General features: G+C 35.2%; 2 protein-coding genes across 2 annotated transcripts; one reads left to right on the top strand and one right to left on the bottom strand.

Moving 5' to 3' along the window:
* Positions 1-3,925: 3,925 nt before the first annotated feature.
* On the top strand, positions 3,926-6,038 carry LOC116134783 (leucine-rich repeat receptor-like serine/threonine/tyrosine-protein kinase SOBIR1). The gene is given in 1 exon segment (XM_031420429.1): positions 3,926-6,038. A coding segment is annotated over 1 exon segment (1,911 nt). The 5' UTR covers positions 3,926-3,977; the 3' UTR covers positions 5,889-6,038.
* An 8,118-nt stretch (positions 6,039-14,156) lies between these two features.
* LOC116134816 (protein JINGUBANG-like) lies at positions 14,157-15,300 on the bottom strand. Its single transcript, XM_031420467.1, has one exon. It carries the CDS (start codon positions 15,288-15,290, stop codon positions 14,193-14,195), a length of 1,098 nt encoding a protein of 365 aa, XP_031276327.1. The 5' UTR covers positions 15,291-15,300; the 3' UTR covers positions 14,157-14,192.
* Between the last annotated feature and the right edge of the window lie 2,705 nt (positions 15,301-18,005).

The raw sequence follows: 18,005 nt of genomic DNA, 5'->3' as shown, positions 1-18,005 counted from the left end.
CACAACTTATGAAACAAGTACAAACAACTAGGAAGGAAGCAAATGAAAGGGTGGAGGAGGCAAAGAGGGAAGCAAATGAGAAATTAGAAGTGAAAAAGCAAATGGAGGAGATGAATAGACGATGGGAAGAGAAGTTCACGATGATGCTTACAACTCAAGGTCAACAATCTTCAACAAATAACTAAATCCTTTTGGATGAAATTGTAAGTTATTTTGAAAANACTTTTTAACTAATACAGTAATTCTTAAGTACATACCTCAAGTGGGATATTACAATTCTCCCCCCCTTAAAAGAATTTCATCCCCGAAATTCACATGAATAACTCCGGGTATCTCTCCTACATGTCCTGTTCTGTCTCCCATGTGGCCTCCTCTACTTTGTGATTCCTCCAAAGAACCTTCACTAGTGGCATACTCTTGTTCCGAAGCTCTTTAATCTTCCGATCTAAAATCTGTACAGGGCGCTCCTCATACACAAGATTCTCTACAAGGTCGACATCTTCTATACTCAAGATATGGAAGGGATCACTTACATACTTCCGCAGCATTGAGACATGGAAGACATCATGTACCTTGTCCATACGAGGTGGTAGTGCCAACCTGTAGGCAACTTTTCCAATTCGTTGTAATACTTCAAATGGACCAATATATCTTGATGCTAACTTTCCTTTGTTCCCGAAGCGCATTACTCGTTTATAAGGGGAAACTTTCGAAAATACCTTATCACCCACTTGGAACTCCACTTCTTTTCTCTTTAAGTCGGCATAACTCTTCTGTCTGTCTTGGGCTTGCTTCATTTTGTTTCGGATTAATCTTACATCCTCTATCATTTTCTGTGTCATTTCTGGCCCAAGAGCCGTACCCAACTCACTCCTTTCACCAATCTCATCCCAAAGTAGTAGAGACCTACATCGTCTACCATACAAAGCCTCATAAGGTGCCATCTTTATTGTAGACTGATAACTGTTATTGTAGGCAAACTCCACTAAAGGTAACATTTCATGCCATGTCATTCTATAATCCATACAGCAGGCTCTCAACATGTCCTCAAGCACCTGGTTCGTTCTCTCTGTTTGGCCATCTGTCTGAGGATGATAGGCTGTACTGAATGCCAAACGGGTACCCAAATTTCTTTGCAAACTAGTCCAGAANTGTTAATTATAGCAATATTTGTACAATTAATTTTAATTGAAGCAATAAATTATAAATTATTTGTTCCATAGCAAATAATTATAATATTTAGCTGCAAATTAAAGTATTTATAGCAAGTTATTTCAATATTTAGCTATTAACAAACTATGTCTATAGTAACTGAATTTCACATATAGATATGACTTCAATATGTTCATAGCAAATAATTATAATATTTAGCTACAAATCAAAAGTATTAATAGTAAGTAATTTCAATATTTAGCTATTAACATAGTATGTCCATAGCAATATCTTTTCATATACAGATATGACTTTTATATGTTTGTAGCAAAAAAATTAACATTCAGCTATGAATTCACTAAATATGTGGCAAATGATATTTTTATTTAGTTACGATTTTAGTTATCACGTAGCGAAAAGGTTAATATATTTGCTATAGATATTATTTTTGTGGCAGAAATTTCCAAGATTTAGTTATAAATTTATATTTTTGTAGATAAAATGCAAACATAGCTATACAGACTATTCTTCGTGGCTATAAAGACAAAGTATTTGCTACAAGCATATTATTGTTATGGCAAAAACATTTAAGTTTTTAGTTACATATTAATCTCATCTATAGCAAAAAATATAAACTGGTAGCTACGTAAGCAAAAAGTTACATGTTTAGCTACGCCACTTCTAGTTATGATAAACTACAAACATTGAATTTGTAGATAAACCATTTAGCTACGTAAATTCATACTTTTAACTACAATGAACGCTATGGCTAGAAATGCATAATGTTGTAGTGAATGTCAAGCCAATCTATTTCTAGTAGTGTGTCTTTGCTATTTTCTTTATTGAATTCAAGAGTGTATAATCCCGATTTTGTGAGAGGGAGGTGCCTATTTATATTCGTTGTGCTCAAGGTAATGATTACATTTTTACTAGTAGCTTAGTGCCGTGCAAATCTCTCATGTCTTCCCATTCATTGAAAACTCAAAAAATATCCTTAAATTAAATGGGTTTGTACAGGTATACGAACCAAATTCATTCATAGACAAATGTGTGAGTCAATTGAGTTGTTAACAGCTATATTCTATCTATCTTTGGAGACATGGCAGGTTCTGAATGGGGAAAACTCTTTCTGAACTTTGATTAGTGCTTGGTGATGTCAGTATAGATCGGCCCTTATTTTAGGCATAACAACAATAGATGTAATTATGATTGTATATATAAAACATTGCAGCCCAACAGAAACGGCAGAGAGCCACCATTCTATTTAAGAACATTTTCAAAAGAAAGACCAATTCAACGATATTGCGCATCAACCCAAATACGTTCAGGCATATTCTAATCCCATGTTTTTGACTAAAATATCATATAAAATGAAGTAAGATTAACAAACTAATTAATTCACTATCTAATGAAATAAAATATTTATAAATTCAATTTTAATAATTTATCAAAAGTCTAAGTAAAACAGATTAGTCGTTTGATGTTACAAACCGAGCAGCTGAGAAATTGTAATTTGTAAGGATGTTGTAGTTTGTGGACCTGCCCTTCGTAAAAATTTCAAGATACAGACAAGTCTTTCCTCCATATTGGTCCCAACTCCCAAGTCTTGCCCTAATAAAACGGCAAGGCTGATCCCACGGGGACGTTTACTTACTTTAGTTGAGTCATTGTCTTAGTCTTCCCTATTCTTTAATATGACAATTGACAAGTAAATATATTAATGAAATGGTTCTCATGTGTCTCCTAAATTCTTCTTTCAATTTTATTTTATTTTTTTTAATTTTGATGATCGCGATGTCCGAACCAATTTACGCATATTTTAACTAATCACTCGAGACTTTAAAACTATCAACTAAGTAAAAGCTTTAGTAACTACCAACTAGAAATATATTGAAATTCAAAACCTTTTGAATAATACACTTAAGAGTGTTTCTATCGAACTACTTAATTACTTAAAAATAGTTATTCTTGTTTCACTTAATAGTTTAATATAATTAATTATTATATTATTTAAGTTAAGTGCCCGATAAATTCTTAGATTTTCTGAATAATTTGGAAACTTACCATTAATAAGTTGGATTTTTTGGTGACATCAACTTTAATTTAGAGTACTCAAAATGAACCAAGAACTTTTAATTAAAATATTGTTTACACACCGATCAATCGATCTCAGGTCAAATTCAAAAGATGGACACTATGATATGATCCAAGGGCTGAAAATTGGCAGCAGACCTGGAAACTTAATGGTTGACTCAAAACCCTTACAAGGGGTATTGACTTGGAAAACTTCACATTAGCTTCCAAAACTCAACTTATTTTCATCTTCGTGGAGTACGTTGAGAGAAAAAACAGCGAGCTGTAATAATTTTAATTTTCTTCAGGACCAAAAACACTTTTCAATATCCTTATTCACCCTTCTTCTCATCTTTCTTCCTGCTTTCTGCTCTGCAAACATTAAACACATTGTATATACATGAACTTGTTTTTGTCTACCTGTTATTCTATTAATAAAAATCATTGTTGTTTGTTAAACCTGCAGGTTAAGAATTTATAAGGTGAACTGAAGTTATTGAAATATATATATATATATATATATATATAAGAAATTTAGGTGAGAAAAAATGACCCTCAAAAAATCAAGTTTACTGTGCGAAAGGCAAATTACCGGAAAGAAATTTGAAAATTCAACAAGAATGGGCTCCACAGCCATGTTTTTTCCACGCGGTATTGCTTATAAAAATCTTCCATGTTAAAACACTAAGACCAACCCATCAATCAAACAGCTCTTGAATTATTCATCGTAGCAAGCGTTGCCACCAAAAACAATGGCTTTCTCTCCGCCTAAACTCCCCCTCTTTCTTTTCACTCTCTTCTCTTTACTCTTCTTCAGTCGTGCAAAACTCAGTATTGATCCTTCTGATTACAGAGCCCTCTCCATTATCCTTAAAGACTTGGACATCAGCGACAGTCAACGCCTCATTTCCACTAATCCATGCAACACCGCCGGCGTTTTTTGTGAGAGGAGGCTCTCAAAGAATAACACCTACATCCTGAAGATAACTAGACTCCTTTTCAATTCTAAGGGCCTTACTGGGTTTGTCTCTCCATCAATTGGACGGCTTTCACAGCTCAAACAGTTGTCTCTAGCTAACAACTCTTTGGTTGACCGGCTACCGCCCCAGATCGTTGACTGCAAGAAACTTGAAACTCTTGACATCCAGAACAACCAATTTTCTGGTAAAATCCCAGCAAATTTGTCTTCGTTGATACGGCTTCGAGTTCTTGATCTTTCAGGGAATAAATTTTCTGGGAATTTGAATTTCTTGAAATATTTTCCAAATTTGGAATATCTTTCTGTCGCAAACAATCTTTTTTCCGGGAAAATTCCACCTTCTATACGGTCTTTTCGCAACCTCCAACACTTTGATTTCTCGGGAAATAATTTCCTTGATGGTCCAGTACCAGTGATAAGCAAAACTGGATCCTCATCGATTCAGTATCCAAAAAGGTACATTTTAGCTGAGGCTCCAACTACAGGAAGGAATAATTCTCTGGGTCCGGCTCCAGCTCCAGGTTCAAAAAAAAACGATTCTAGTGCTCAAGTTCCTAGTCCATCACCATCAACTCCCAAGCACAAAAAAAACAGTAAAAGGAAGCTAAGTGGATGGATTTTAGGATTTCTTGCCGGAGCACTAGCAGGTACCATTTCTGGTTTTGTCTTTTCGGTGTTGTTTAAGTTAATCTTGGCAGCGATTAAAGGTGGAGGTAGAGATTCTGGTCCAGCAATATACAGTCCATTAATAAAGAAAGCTGAAGACTTGGCTTTCCTGGAAAAAGATGATGGTCTGGCTTCTTTGGAAATCATAGGGTCAGGTGGGTGTGGACAAGTTTTCAAGGCTGAGTTGCCAGGAAGCAATGGCAAGATGATTGCTATTAAAAAGGTTATTCAGCCTCCCAAGGATGCAGCAGAGTTGACTGATGAAGATAGCAAGTTATTGAACAAGAAAATGAGGCAAATTCGGTCTGAGATCAATACTGTTGGGCAAATTAGGCACAGAAACCTTTTACCTTTGTTGGCTCATATATCTCGACCTGACTGTCATTTACTTGTGTACGAATTTATGAAAAATGGAAGTTTACAAGATATTTTGAATGATGTTTCTCAAGGCAACAGAGAATTAGATTGGCAAACTAGACACAAGATCGCATTGGGTGTGGCAGCTGGACTTGAATATCTTCACACAAGTCATAGCCCGCGCATTATTCATTGAGATTTAAAACCCGCAAATGTGCTTTTGGATGATGATATGGAAGCAAGAATCGCTGATTTTGGGCTTGCAAAGCAAATGCCTGATGCTCAAACACATATCACCACTTCAAATTTGGCGGGAACTGTGGGTTACATATCTCCAGAGTATCACCAGACATTGAAATTCACTGACAAGTGTGACATATATAGTTTCGGGGTGTTGCTAGCAGTTTTGGTGATGGGAAAACTTCCTTCTGATGAGTTCTTCCAGCATACAGAAGAGATGAGCTTGGTGAAGTGGATGAGAAATGTAATGACTTCCGAAAATCCTAACAAAGCGATTGACTCCAAGCTGTTGGGCAATGGGTTTGAGGAACAAATGCTTTTGGTCTTAAAGATCGCATGCTTTTGCACTGTAGACAATCCTAAGGACAGGCCCAATAGCAAAGATGTTAGGTGCATGTTGTCCCAAATTAAGAAAAATTAGTTAATTATGCAAGGGAATGTTTTCTCAAGATGTGTTAGAATAAGGCAACATGTGATAAACATCCTATGCCTTTGGTTTGATCCAAGTCTGTAAGATGTATAATTATTACCCTTTTCTGAACTTGTGTATCGTTGCAGAAAGTTATAACATACTTCTTTCATATGATTGGAGTTCTTTTACTTTTTCCTCTATAAATTCAGTTACATATATTAAGGTAATTAGTATCAATATCATTTTTTTTTTTCCCTCTTATGCCTTATGTCGTTGGGGCGTCCATCATTTCATAATAATGAGATTACTTTCAAATAATAATGCTACCACCATAATATAACGTGACAGCTTACAATTGGTTAACTGTAATTTATCAAGTAGAATCCATTACGAATTACCAATTCCGAGCAACCACTTCCAGGTTGTAGAGGAAGTATATGAAAAGAGGTTGCATTGTGTAACATTTTCCTTTCCAAATTGACAGCCCATTATATTCCTTTCTTTTAACAAACATGAAGCATTGTATGCCTTGGGGCAATATTCATGAATCTTGCAAAAAACTAGTACACGTTAAATAAAGTAATGTTATATCCACAAACTTTCTCTTACAACCCTTTGGCATTTCACAATTGGTTGCGAACTGATCAATTCCGATGCTACCACATCGAAGGTTATGAGATTAAATTATGATCTAACATTATTTATAACTAAATTCAATGTATTTTTGAGGAAAAAGGCAAGTATCTTTTGAGACTAAAAGTTAGATTCAACTTATTTATTACCAAAATTAAAAAAAAAAAAAAAAATCAGATTGCTTTACTGCATCTCTAAATTTATAAGATTAAAATAAGCAAAATTTGAGCTTGTACCATAACTATATCTGAATTTATTAAATATTAAAATTTTAATATCTTTTACATTTTGTATATTTAATTTAACAAAAACACTCTTTTTGCATCTTTCTAATCAACAACTATCAAATATTTCGTAAAGCTTCACTACAAATTCTACTTTCATAAGTTTTTATTAGTAAACTATACCACCGACTTCCAATAATTAATTTTTGGTGTACTGGTAAAATAGGTATCATCATTTTGTCACAAAGAAGTAGCACTAAAAGACCAGAAAATAGCTGCACACAGAAACACCGAACACGGTCATACACGCTCCTTTAATGCTTAGAAGTCATTGGTTCCCTTCATATTACGTTCATTTCTTCATCAAAGGTGGACGACTGCGAAATTAGCAGGGTCTTCTACAGTTCCAAGGTGGTTAATTAATCACTTCATACTAACCACACTTGGCATCACCATCAAGCCTTTCATTTTGCAAAGGAATTATTGCAAGATCCACTGCACTTTGCAGTAAACCAATCCCAGGTCAATAGTTCATTCTGTAAAGAAATTCCACAAAATTTTATGAAAGTAGAGTAAAAGTTACATCATCCATGTAGTTTTTTCATTTATTATGGATTAAAAAAAATAGAAAACAAGAAAACGTGTCTCTGGAAGGGACCAATCAATTTCACGTTTCTACTTTTCAAGTCTTTTCCTATTTTCCACAGAAAGCCAAATAATTTTTAGTACCGGACGATAATAGAGCTTAATCTTCTACACCTTTAAGTCTTTGACAGTCTCGCAAAGAGTGTTCAGATGGTAAGACTTGTAAACTCCCAAACAGTTTCTTCTAGCCTGCTTATTTATCCACTTATTTGATACAATATAGACATGGTAAACAACTATGGTGCTAGAGAAAGTCAAACCAAATAACGTGCGCTAATTCACATGCAAATGGAATTGGGTTACCCAATATGAGAATGCAGGATGAGAAATGCGAGGAAGAACTTCTGCAGAAAGCAATGCTTAAATCAACCAAGGAAAAGCTAGCTCCTCATTCATATCTATGGAGTTCAATTATCAGACTTAACAGCTAGAAGATAAACACCCCCTCTCTGATTAGAATGACTCTAGGTATATTAACTTCTCTTACACAACTTAAAAATAACAGAGTCATTGGATCCTTACCCAAAAAAAAAAAAAATGACAATAATCAACCCTGAAAACAGGCCCATATAAAGAGGATAAAGATTAATAATAGTGGTGCTGTCAACTCACCCTATTTTCATGATATCAACCAGAAATAATCCTTGTCAATACACACATAAATTTCATTGTTTCTAACCTACTTTTTGTATCTAAAACCAAAACAGACCCGAATAAACTGAAGAAGTTCCATACAAATGGCAAATTTCGAAGCAAAACATTGCAGACCATAGGACCTCTTTCATTAGAAAAACTCTGAAGCTGTAATACGTTGTGAATACTAAGGTAGGAATCTAAAGCATCAATAAGAAAATATTAAAAATTTTAAGTCTCACTAGCAGAAAAGTGCAACAATGACTCCAAATGATTTACCATATTAACACATATAATTACAACAACAAAGAAGGTTGAGAATCATAATTTCAATTAATAAATTTACAAACCATATATGTAGAAACATGAAACTGAACTGGATGAAACGTCCTTGACTCTCCAATATTACATTTACTAATAAAAAATCCTCTTTCAATTTCATAGCATAGCAAATAGAAGACCTTAGTAAAGTTTGTCTCGAGTACCATTGTAGCTCAAAAATCCAGCAGTAACTGAGGAAGAATCCTCTCCAAATGATGGCTTCAACCTTAATGACACCCTCCGCTTCGGCAATTGCAGCAGCCCGTTGCACAGCCTCTGCATTAAGACAAGACTTGAACAAAATGCTATACACAGCAAATTTTAGCCTTGTAAAGAAACAACGAATTCAACCAATAAAGCAACCTGTAACAAATACTCGGAGAAGTTCACAACTCAGCTTCACCGCATTTGCATTAGCTGCATCATAAGAGATTAACATAGAGAAATACCAATCAAACTTGGTTACCATTCAACAAGTATTCACCGAAACAAATAACAATGATAAGAGTTACCAGAAGTGGGCCGTTTTTCTTGGATGTCCCAGCTCCTACCTGATCCAATTATATTTGTTTAGAGACCAATTACAGCTAAATAAAATATATATATATATAATTGATATAAACAAATAGTACCTCGCAGTCCGTAGCATCATTACCACCGTTCCTTTCACGCTCTATAACGGTGAAGAATTAATGGGGTTGATAGAAGGGAGGAGGGGAAAAAGAGTGAGAATTACAAACCTAGAAATCTTCTGGTCCATATTTGCTAAAGATCGCATGAATTAAATCCTAATTATTATGTACAAAATTCACTTTATATATTATACACATTAATTCGGAGAAATTATCCGTAAAAGTTATGGAATTGGAAGCCTTACAGATCAAAAGTGTCGGCCTCCATTGGTGAAGCTTCGAGCCTTTGACTATGAATGAACACTTGTCGATCGCAAGCTGAAATTGAAAGCACATCTAACTCTCTGCGTTGATGTTTTATTGAATTAATAAATATTTTTTCCATGATAACTAACAAATGTGCCCTTATAGCTCCGTGGTAGAGCTCATCTTGTAAACTGAAGGTCCGATTTCGATCCTGCGTGAGGGCTTTTTTCATTTTGTATTGTTACACCGCTGTCGTATTTTTTTTGAACGGACCGTTTTCTCTCCGTCTATTTTTTATTTGTGTATGTCACACGCTGTAGTTTGTTACATTTTTAATTTTGTACTGTTACAGGCTGTCGTCTAACCTGTCAGTCGCTAAACGACATCGTTTACCTCGGTCCATCCAGAACTCATTAACTAACTTAGACTTGAAAAACACACTAAACTTCTGTGTATTAACCTTCTCTTGAGCTCTTTACTTGCATTGGCTTTTGTATGAAACCTCGATCCCCTTCCTCTCAAAACGGCTAATCTATTTCAGAAACTCAGTAGAACAAATCAAATCTAAGAATCTTCACATGTCACAAAATCCCTTTAAATTTCCCGAAATTCACACCTCCTCTTATTACACAAACAACCCCATATTATTTTCAGATCCTTCAACACAGACAGTGCCGTCTTTACTCAAAATTGCAATTTTTCCTAGTTTCCCTTTGGGTATTGCTTGAATCCGATTTCTCATGTGGGTTTGATCATTGAAGGTTATTGAGGCCGGAAGAGTGGAGACTGATGATGCCAGACGATTTGGGCGGATAGTGTGAAGAGAGGAGAAAGAAGATGAATAGCAAAGTACAAGAAGCTTAGGAAGCGTCTGAGCGAAAAACTTAGGCTTATTAGGTGAGGATTTCGGTTTTTAGTGGTGCTTTTCCATCAAGTCTCCTTGGGACAATTTTTGTTTGGACTAGTTTATAGTAATCTTAATAATCATTTAATTATAAATTTGGGGACTTCTTTAGAATCTTGATGCGGAATTCATGTCTTTGAGCTCACATAATATGTTTTACGCAATTAACTTGTAGGTATTTTATTTACAATCACGATATAGAATTGCATAGTTAGATAACATTCTTATTGTGAATGTGCTGCTAGGAATCAAAATTATCGACATATATCATATTGCGTTCTTTCCTGCTCGGCTCTAGGCTTTATTTTTTATGTTAAATAGATATTACTTTGTTGAGCACACTAATATTGTTGAGTTTTGAGTGATTTTATGTCAGAAATTATATTGATATAGCTATTGATGACTTACAATATTACTTCAAACTCCTAGATTTAGTCATATTGGGTTGTTTTCTAGCCTTCTTACCGGAATGAGATGTGTAGTTGATTATTCTCTCTATGTAGATTTGATTACTTGTTCTGATTAGTTCTTTACTTTGAAGAAGTTTGTTTCCTCAGTGCTAGATGTCTGTATATAGATTCTGGCTAGTTAAAGAACAAACTTGTAATTTAGTATCATGGTAAAGTTAAGATTGTTGAGACTAGTGTGCCGATTGTGAATGACATAAGTTGAGATAAGGTTGAAGTAGAACCAACTGCACATGATTGACGGAGTAATATTAGGTTTGCCATTTCAACATAGCCTATCATCTCCTTTAGGAGGTCCAAATGGTTCCGGTTGAAGGGTTCCAATGACGATGCTTGAGATAGAACCGGAATGTGGTTTAGGTAGAAAAGTTACCATGGCCTTTGATTAATTTGAGTGTATGGTTTGTACAGAGCAGAGATGGAAATACTGGTTTCTGTAGTTGACTTAAATACATTTTATTTAGTTGAAATTTTAAATTTTAGGTTGTTATCCATGTAAAAGGAATCACTGTGAAAATTACCACTTTTCCATTATTTATTTTTTCTAAAGTTGCCCTTTACCACAGTAAGCTGGAGTGTTTAAATAGCAGGTGCATGTGTGACATGATCCTTTTCTTCATGGTTTTTTCATGTGGTAGCCTCATGGCACTATCACAAATTTTTGATTTAATCACCCTATGAATGCAACATCTTTAGGCTGGTATTCTGTTTGGTATTGAATATTTTTCATTTCGGGGCAGTTTGATAAAATATCTTTTAAACAAAATCGCCATCAATTATCACTCTATGTGACATGATCCTTTTTCTTCATGTTTTTGTCATTCGGTAGCCTCGTAGTCATTATCAAAATTTTGATTTAATCAACCCCTATGAATGCCACATCTTTGGTGGATTCTGTTGTAGTATTGAATTTTTTTCATTTTGGGCAGTTTGATATATCCTTTGAACAAAATCACCATCAATTATCACTCTCTGTCCATATGATCCTTTTCTTCATGTTTTTTTGTCATTTCGTACCTCGTAGTCACTATCACAAAATTTTGATTTAATCAACCCCTATGATGCTAACATCTTTAGCTGGTATTCTGTTGTGTATTGAATTTTTCATTTTGGGGTAGTTTGATAAAATATCTATTTAAACAAAATCGCCATCAATTATCACTCTCTGTGACATATGATCCTTTTCTTCATGGTTTTTGTCATGTCGTAGCCTCGTAGTCACTATCACAAAATTTTGATTTAATCAACCCCTTTGAATGCTAACATCTTTAGTTGTTATTCTGTTGTAGTATTGAATTTTTTCATTTTGGGGTTGTTTGATAAATTATCTATTTAAACAAAATCGCCATCAATTATCACTCCTTGTCTATGAAAGGGGATTTCAGTTTGATTAGTGATTGTTTTGATGACAATCAAACGTGTTTTTAGAATTTGTGACTTAAATATGTTCATATTCATATATGATGCTTCACAGTAGTCTGGGATCTAGATAAACAGCTTGGACCTTCACTTTCAATCGCTTCAATGAAGGTTGATTCTGCTTTTTTTGCGGGCATACTTGTATTGTTGTGATCCCAATATAACATCTCCTAAGTGAGAAAATATTGATCATTTAACTAACAATTACCTGGAATTACTCTGTTTTAACAAGGCATTTCTCCATCAGTGAATAAATTGTTGATTGACATCAAGGGCACATCTCCTTTGTACCAGTATACCAGATTAAGCTGGGGACTCGTTTGTGAGTGTAGATCCTCGAAATAGTGGCAAGGTATATATGGATGTTAAAAATAAGCTCGAGGTCTCTCTTTGAAGTCTTATCCAAAGAAGGAAAACAACAAAACATATTGCACACATACGCACAATTCAAGGTATGACTGTTGGTGCTATTATGAAGCCGAAGCTTATTGGTTCAGACTTTGAACATGAACATAAAAAGACAACTGAGTGGAAGTATTCTCTAGATATGCCACTGTGAATAAAAGAACGGTAGAGGCAGTTTGGGTTGTTGGTGGATGCAGGTAAGACAGCATTATTCAGAAAATCACGAATCATCATACATTTTATTATTTTATGTTGATGATGGAGCCTCTTACATTTAAAGCATAGATTATTGCTGTCACAAATCTGTCTTGGGGTATGCATATAATTATTATAATGATAAAATGAGGTATCTTTAGGTAATCCTAGAAGAATATTTAGGGAAAAAAAAAAATTACTTAGTTATTAAACATCTAATGACAAATTACGTGAGAGTCGTGTTGATTTAGAAACAGATAATTTTTGGATGGTTTTCATTCAATAAGAAATGAGATTGGTTGTTGGATACATTAATCCTTGGCCACTAAACCACACATGCACATGCGACTCATTCTTAAGGAGATTGGTAATATGGAACTTGAGAGTTAACTATTTTTTTTTCATCTAAACAATAGTTTAATGACATTTTTCTATCCATTGACTTCGAAAATATCACTTTACAATCCAAATTTATATTCCAACAGGGAATAGAGAGTAAACTTAATCTAGATTGTTGGGTCTTTTGAAGAGGGGAGACCGATGAGTCTTTTGATGGTAGAAAGTTGGATTTTGATGGTTAAAATTGATTGGAATTTGACTTAGAAGAGACGGTTGCATAAACCCTAATCATTCGGTTGCCAGTGATTAGCGAGGTTGACAGGAGTAAAGTTTGAGAGGTTTTGGTGAGTGGTGATTAAGGAAAAAAATGGTGGTGGTGTGAGGCCATAACAATGTTAAAATCGAAAATAGAATATAAATTTGGGTAGTAAAGTGGTATTTTAAAAGTCGGTAGGTGAAAAAATGTTATTAATACATTATTTGGGTAGGAAAAAGTCGTTTACTCGGAACTTGAAGGCTACAACCAGGAACCATGACTGAAACAAATTATTAAACCTTTTAAGAGTAAAAAAAACCAGGATTTACCTTTGAAATGCTGAACTCACTGTTACAAGTTCTATTTGAGAAGTCTACAAATTACAGCAGCACTTACGCAACAAAAAGGAAAAAAAACTCAAAATAGAGGATTGTTAAAACATAAAAGTGGCATGACTCATAGCTTTGTAAGATATAATTAATGAAAGTTCCTCCCCACTAATCAGGAACGTAAATGTTGGAAAAGCTGACCAGTAGTTAGCTTTATTCAGCAATCTAAGTTCTGAACCATCAAATTTGACAACATGATCATCATCAACCTAGCTCTCTTGCAATAATTTGTTGGAGCAAATATAAAATTCTTCATCTCTCACTATGAAATATAATATAATAGTAGGAGCACCAACCTAGCTTAAGCATGACTGCAGTGGACTGCATGTGATGCAACTTTTTTTTACGAGTTTCTTCGAACAAGACAGGCTGAAACCCACTTTGCTCTTTAGAAGACATGTCTGTGGAGTAAAAAAAGAAAACTTGTTCACCATTTATGGAGTAAATTAGTGGATGAAGTTTTTTACATGCACTAACTGGTGGGAAAGAAGGTTTAAAATTAATAATGAATTCAAATCATATGATTGAATACAAAACTACATTCATTGTATATATTCAACAAGCTAGCAAATTAATTAATTATTTTAACTTTTCTTTTTCTTTGGTTAACTATTTTTAATTACAAATACATTTGAAAGGGACTTCTTGTTCAGCTTCTTTTTCCGCACTTCCCACACTTTAATTTCTCCATCAAGGCTACCACTACAAATCGAGACGACACCGTTGCACCCACCTCTTTTGATGTTTACCAACGATTTTACTGGTTTTTCATGCCCTTTTAAGATTGTAATACAACGATAACCATTCTCCCCACACTGCCAAACCCTCACCGTTCGATCAGCTGATCCACTCACTATCAAATCATCAACATTGATCAAACACAATATAGCTCCTGTATGACCCCGCAATGCTTCCACAAACACCATCTGATCACCGTTGTTTTCTCTCCCCCACACCACAATCGAATGGTCACAACCACCCGAAAACAAAAGCGAACCGTCACCCTTCAATGCAAGAGCATTGACTGTTGACTTATGCCTCTCTAATGTTGCAATTAACGTGTGTTTACCATCTTTATCAACTTTCTCCCAAGCTCTTATAAGTCCATCGGCTGACGCTGTGTAAACGACGCCGACATCCGATACGGCCACTGCGTTTACGGCATCTTCATGCGCTTTTACAGATTCTAAGCACCGATAAGTTGTGGGGTTCCATATCTTAAAACTTTTGTCCCAAGAAACTGAATACATTAACCCTTCTTTGACTACTAAATCTGAAACTGTATCCCAGTGTTCAAGCCAAAGCCGCTTCTTGTGACGCCTGACAGTCGTGTAGTTTTTGGGCAACATGAAGTGGAGAAAACGGTCTTTGACAGTGGGTAGTGTGGAGACAAGTTGGTGTTTTTTCGATGGTGTCATTTGCCAGACTCTGATTTTGCAGTCTTGATGGGCGGTGAAGACTTTTGTACTGCTAAAAGCTATAGACTTGACGGATCCAGCAGATAAATCATTGCTATATGTATCGATAAGGGTATAGTTAGATAAATCGAATACGCTGATTTCATTGATGGAGGCCACGTAGAGAAGGTTGTTGCGGGCTGCAAGGCAGCTGATATGAGGGTTTGGAATTTTAAGAGTGGTAATGCATTGATGTTGGAATTTTTCATGAGAGAGTGAAGAGAAACTATGCCCATTGGAAGACATGATTTTTTTTGGGTTTTGGGAGAGCAAACGGGAGAGTGAGAAATGAGAAATATATAATAATCGAGACTGAGGTTAGGGTTGTAGAACATGTGGAAATTATTTTAATGGAGCAATTAGTTTTGGGTTTTATGAAGTTGAAACGTGGCAAGTGTAGCAGTGGACAGCTGAATTAATTGAGGGCCTACGAATCAATTGAAAGTGGCGCATGGCTGTTAGATGCCGACGTGGTGTAAGAATAGGCGGCACAAATCTAAACGTTGAAAAGTCCACACAACACAGAAAGATTAAAAATAAAAAGTAAAGGTCATTAAGTAAACAATACCACAAATTGATTAGCAATCCATAAGCCCTAAAACACGTGTGGTTGGATTTGTGAGACTGGGATTAATAAATTACACAAAAACGCAACAATCAGAGATGTCCAATCGATCTTGACGGGATTAAACAAGATGTGTGCGTGGTTATGTATAACTAGTTAAGAACAGATTAGAAAATAGATAATGAAAGGATAAGAAACGATTTTTAAAGTGGTTCGACAAGTTAAGAACAAGTCTACATTCACTATTATGTTATTGCTTTATGTTTACCTTATACATAGATTGATTACAGGGAAAAAGAACCTAAAAATGAGGATCAACACTCTTTAAGTGGGTTTCATATTCTTGTATGAATGATTGATCCCCCAAAACTGAGGTGGTTTCTATTTTTTATACACCATTGACAATGGTTGGGAATTATTGTTACGGGGTGGATTACACGCATAATCCCTCGTAATTCGAATCTAAGTAAGCATTCCCATACGTAAAATTGATCACTCATCCTTAATACTGATAATCTTACTAATGAAGTCATCTGTTGTGGGGATAACACATGAGAAGAGCATGGCCATTAGGTTCTTTTGCCTTACACACAGACTGATTACAGAGAAAAAGAACAATAAATAAGGATCAACTCTCTTTAAGTGGGTTTTCTGTTCTTGTGCGAATGGTCTGTCCTCAAAAAATGAGGTGGTTTCTCCTTTTTATACACTATCTAATAGTGGTTGAGAGTTATTGTTATAGGATAGATTATACGTATAATCCCCTTGAATGTGCATTCCCGTGCCATGCTTAACACCGATAATCTTGCTAATAATGTCATCTGTTGGGGGTGACACGTGGAGCAAGCATGGCCGTTAAGTCCCGGCATGATGTAGGGACAGGTGGGACTAATCTAATCGTTGAAAAATCCGCACAACGCAGAAAGATTAAAAAAACAAAAACAAAAGTAAAGGTCATTAATTAACAATCCCATAAATTGATTAGCAATCCATAAGCAAAAAACAAGTGTCGCGGAATTTGTGAGACTGGGATTAATAAATTAGCAATTCCTTGAAAAAGTATAGTTGTATATTTGATTTTGGAAACATCGCTGAAACGCATATATTTATGGGTTCTGTTTCTGAAGTATTTTAAAACATGTGATCAACCACTACGACATAATCATAACCAAAGCACCAAAAGATAGTTAATTTCAATAACCTGAATCCGAGCAAACGTAATGAGATCTTCTTTTACCATTACGCATCCTGGGGACAATCAAATATCGTTCGTACATGAAAGATGCCTGGGCACGCTTCAGATCGATCCCGTCGTTCACATCCCTTTGCTCATACATTCCCATAATATATGGATAAAGAGCCATCACTGCTTACACTCCCGTTGCTTAATAAGACCTTTTTTTCGTGGTTTCATATAAAGCTGCATGCAGTATTAATTGAAACAGGGCTAATCTGTTAAGCTCAGCGTAAGTTGTTCCAGAATCAATCAGGCGCAGACCGCCAAGTCCACCCTCTGCATGTTGAAATTAAGACCTTCTCTAGGAATTCCATTCATTAATTTCTCACCAGATCCTCTACGTTTTTGAAAAAGTATAAGCTGAAGTTTTTGCTGTGAGATAATTCTGGACGCACAGAGAAAAATCATAGTGAGTCTATTGCTTGGTATTGTTCCTAGCTATAGCAGATGGTGATCGAAAAGAAGAATGAGTCTTGCAATATAATTTTAGGGGAAAATCCAAGGGGATTCCACCAAGGATGGATCTCTGATCGATGCCTAAGTCAGCATGTTGATTTATATTATTAAAGAGAAATAAAGAGAGCTTAATCATGCATCTAAATCTTGAAAGTGAAACCCTTTACCTGATGATGAAATCTTTCTTTATTTATACAGTGTATTCATCACAAGTGACAAATGAAGTCTAAGGGAGAACCCATATGAGAGTTTTCAAGAATCATATGATTGTATATTTCTGTGTGTGTGAACTATACAAAGGAGGCCTCTATATATAGTGGAGAAGGCCAAAGTTAATAAAGAAATACACTATATGGAAAGATTCTAACCTAGCATAATTACAGGAAATTATAGCATAATTACAGGAATAATCATATATTCTATGGATATTATAAGATATTAATATATATATTCTAGGGATATTATAAGATACTAATATATATACTAACATCCCCCTTCAAACTCTTGGTGGCGAAGTCAACTGGAGTTTGGAAACAAGATCACCAAGTCGACCAGGTGGATGGTATTTCGTAAAAATATCAGCAAGATTATCTTCAGAAGAAACTGAATGTAACTAGAGGACGCCCTGCTGAAGGTGGTGGCGGTTGAAGTGACAATCAATCTCAATATGTTTAGTACAACACATCATTATGCGCAATTTGGA

The sequence above is a fragment of the Pistacia vera genome, unplaced genomic scaffold, assembly GCF_008641045.1.
Source record: "Pistacia vera cultivar Batoury unplaced genomic scaffold, PisVer_v2 Contig291, whole genome shotgun sequence".
In the NCBI taxonomy this organism is placed as follows: domain Eukaryota; kingdom Viridiplantae; phylum Streptophyta; class Magnoliopsida; order Sapindales; family Anacardiaceae; genus Pistacia; species Pistacia vera.
This window is presented reverse-complemented; position numbering and strand designations above follow the sequence as displayed.

What these genes read in the sequence shown, in the direction of transcription:
- LOC116134816 (XM_031420467.1), bottom strand. Translation starts at nt 15,290, where the DNA reads ATGTCTTCCAATGGGCATAGTTTCTCTTCACTCTCTCATGAAAAATTC.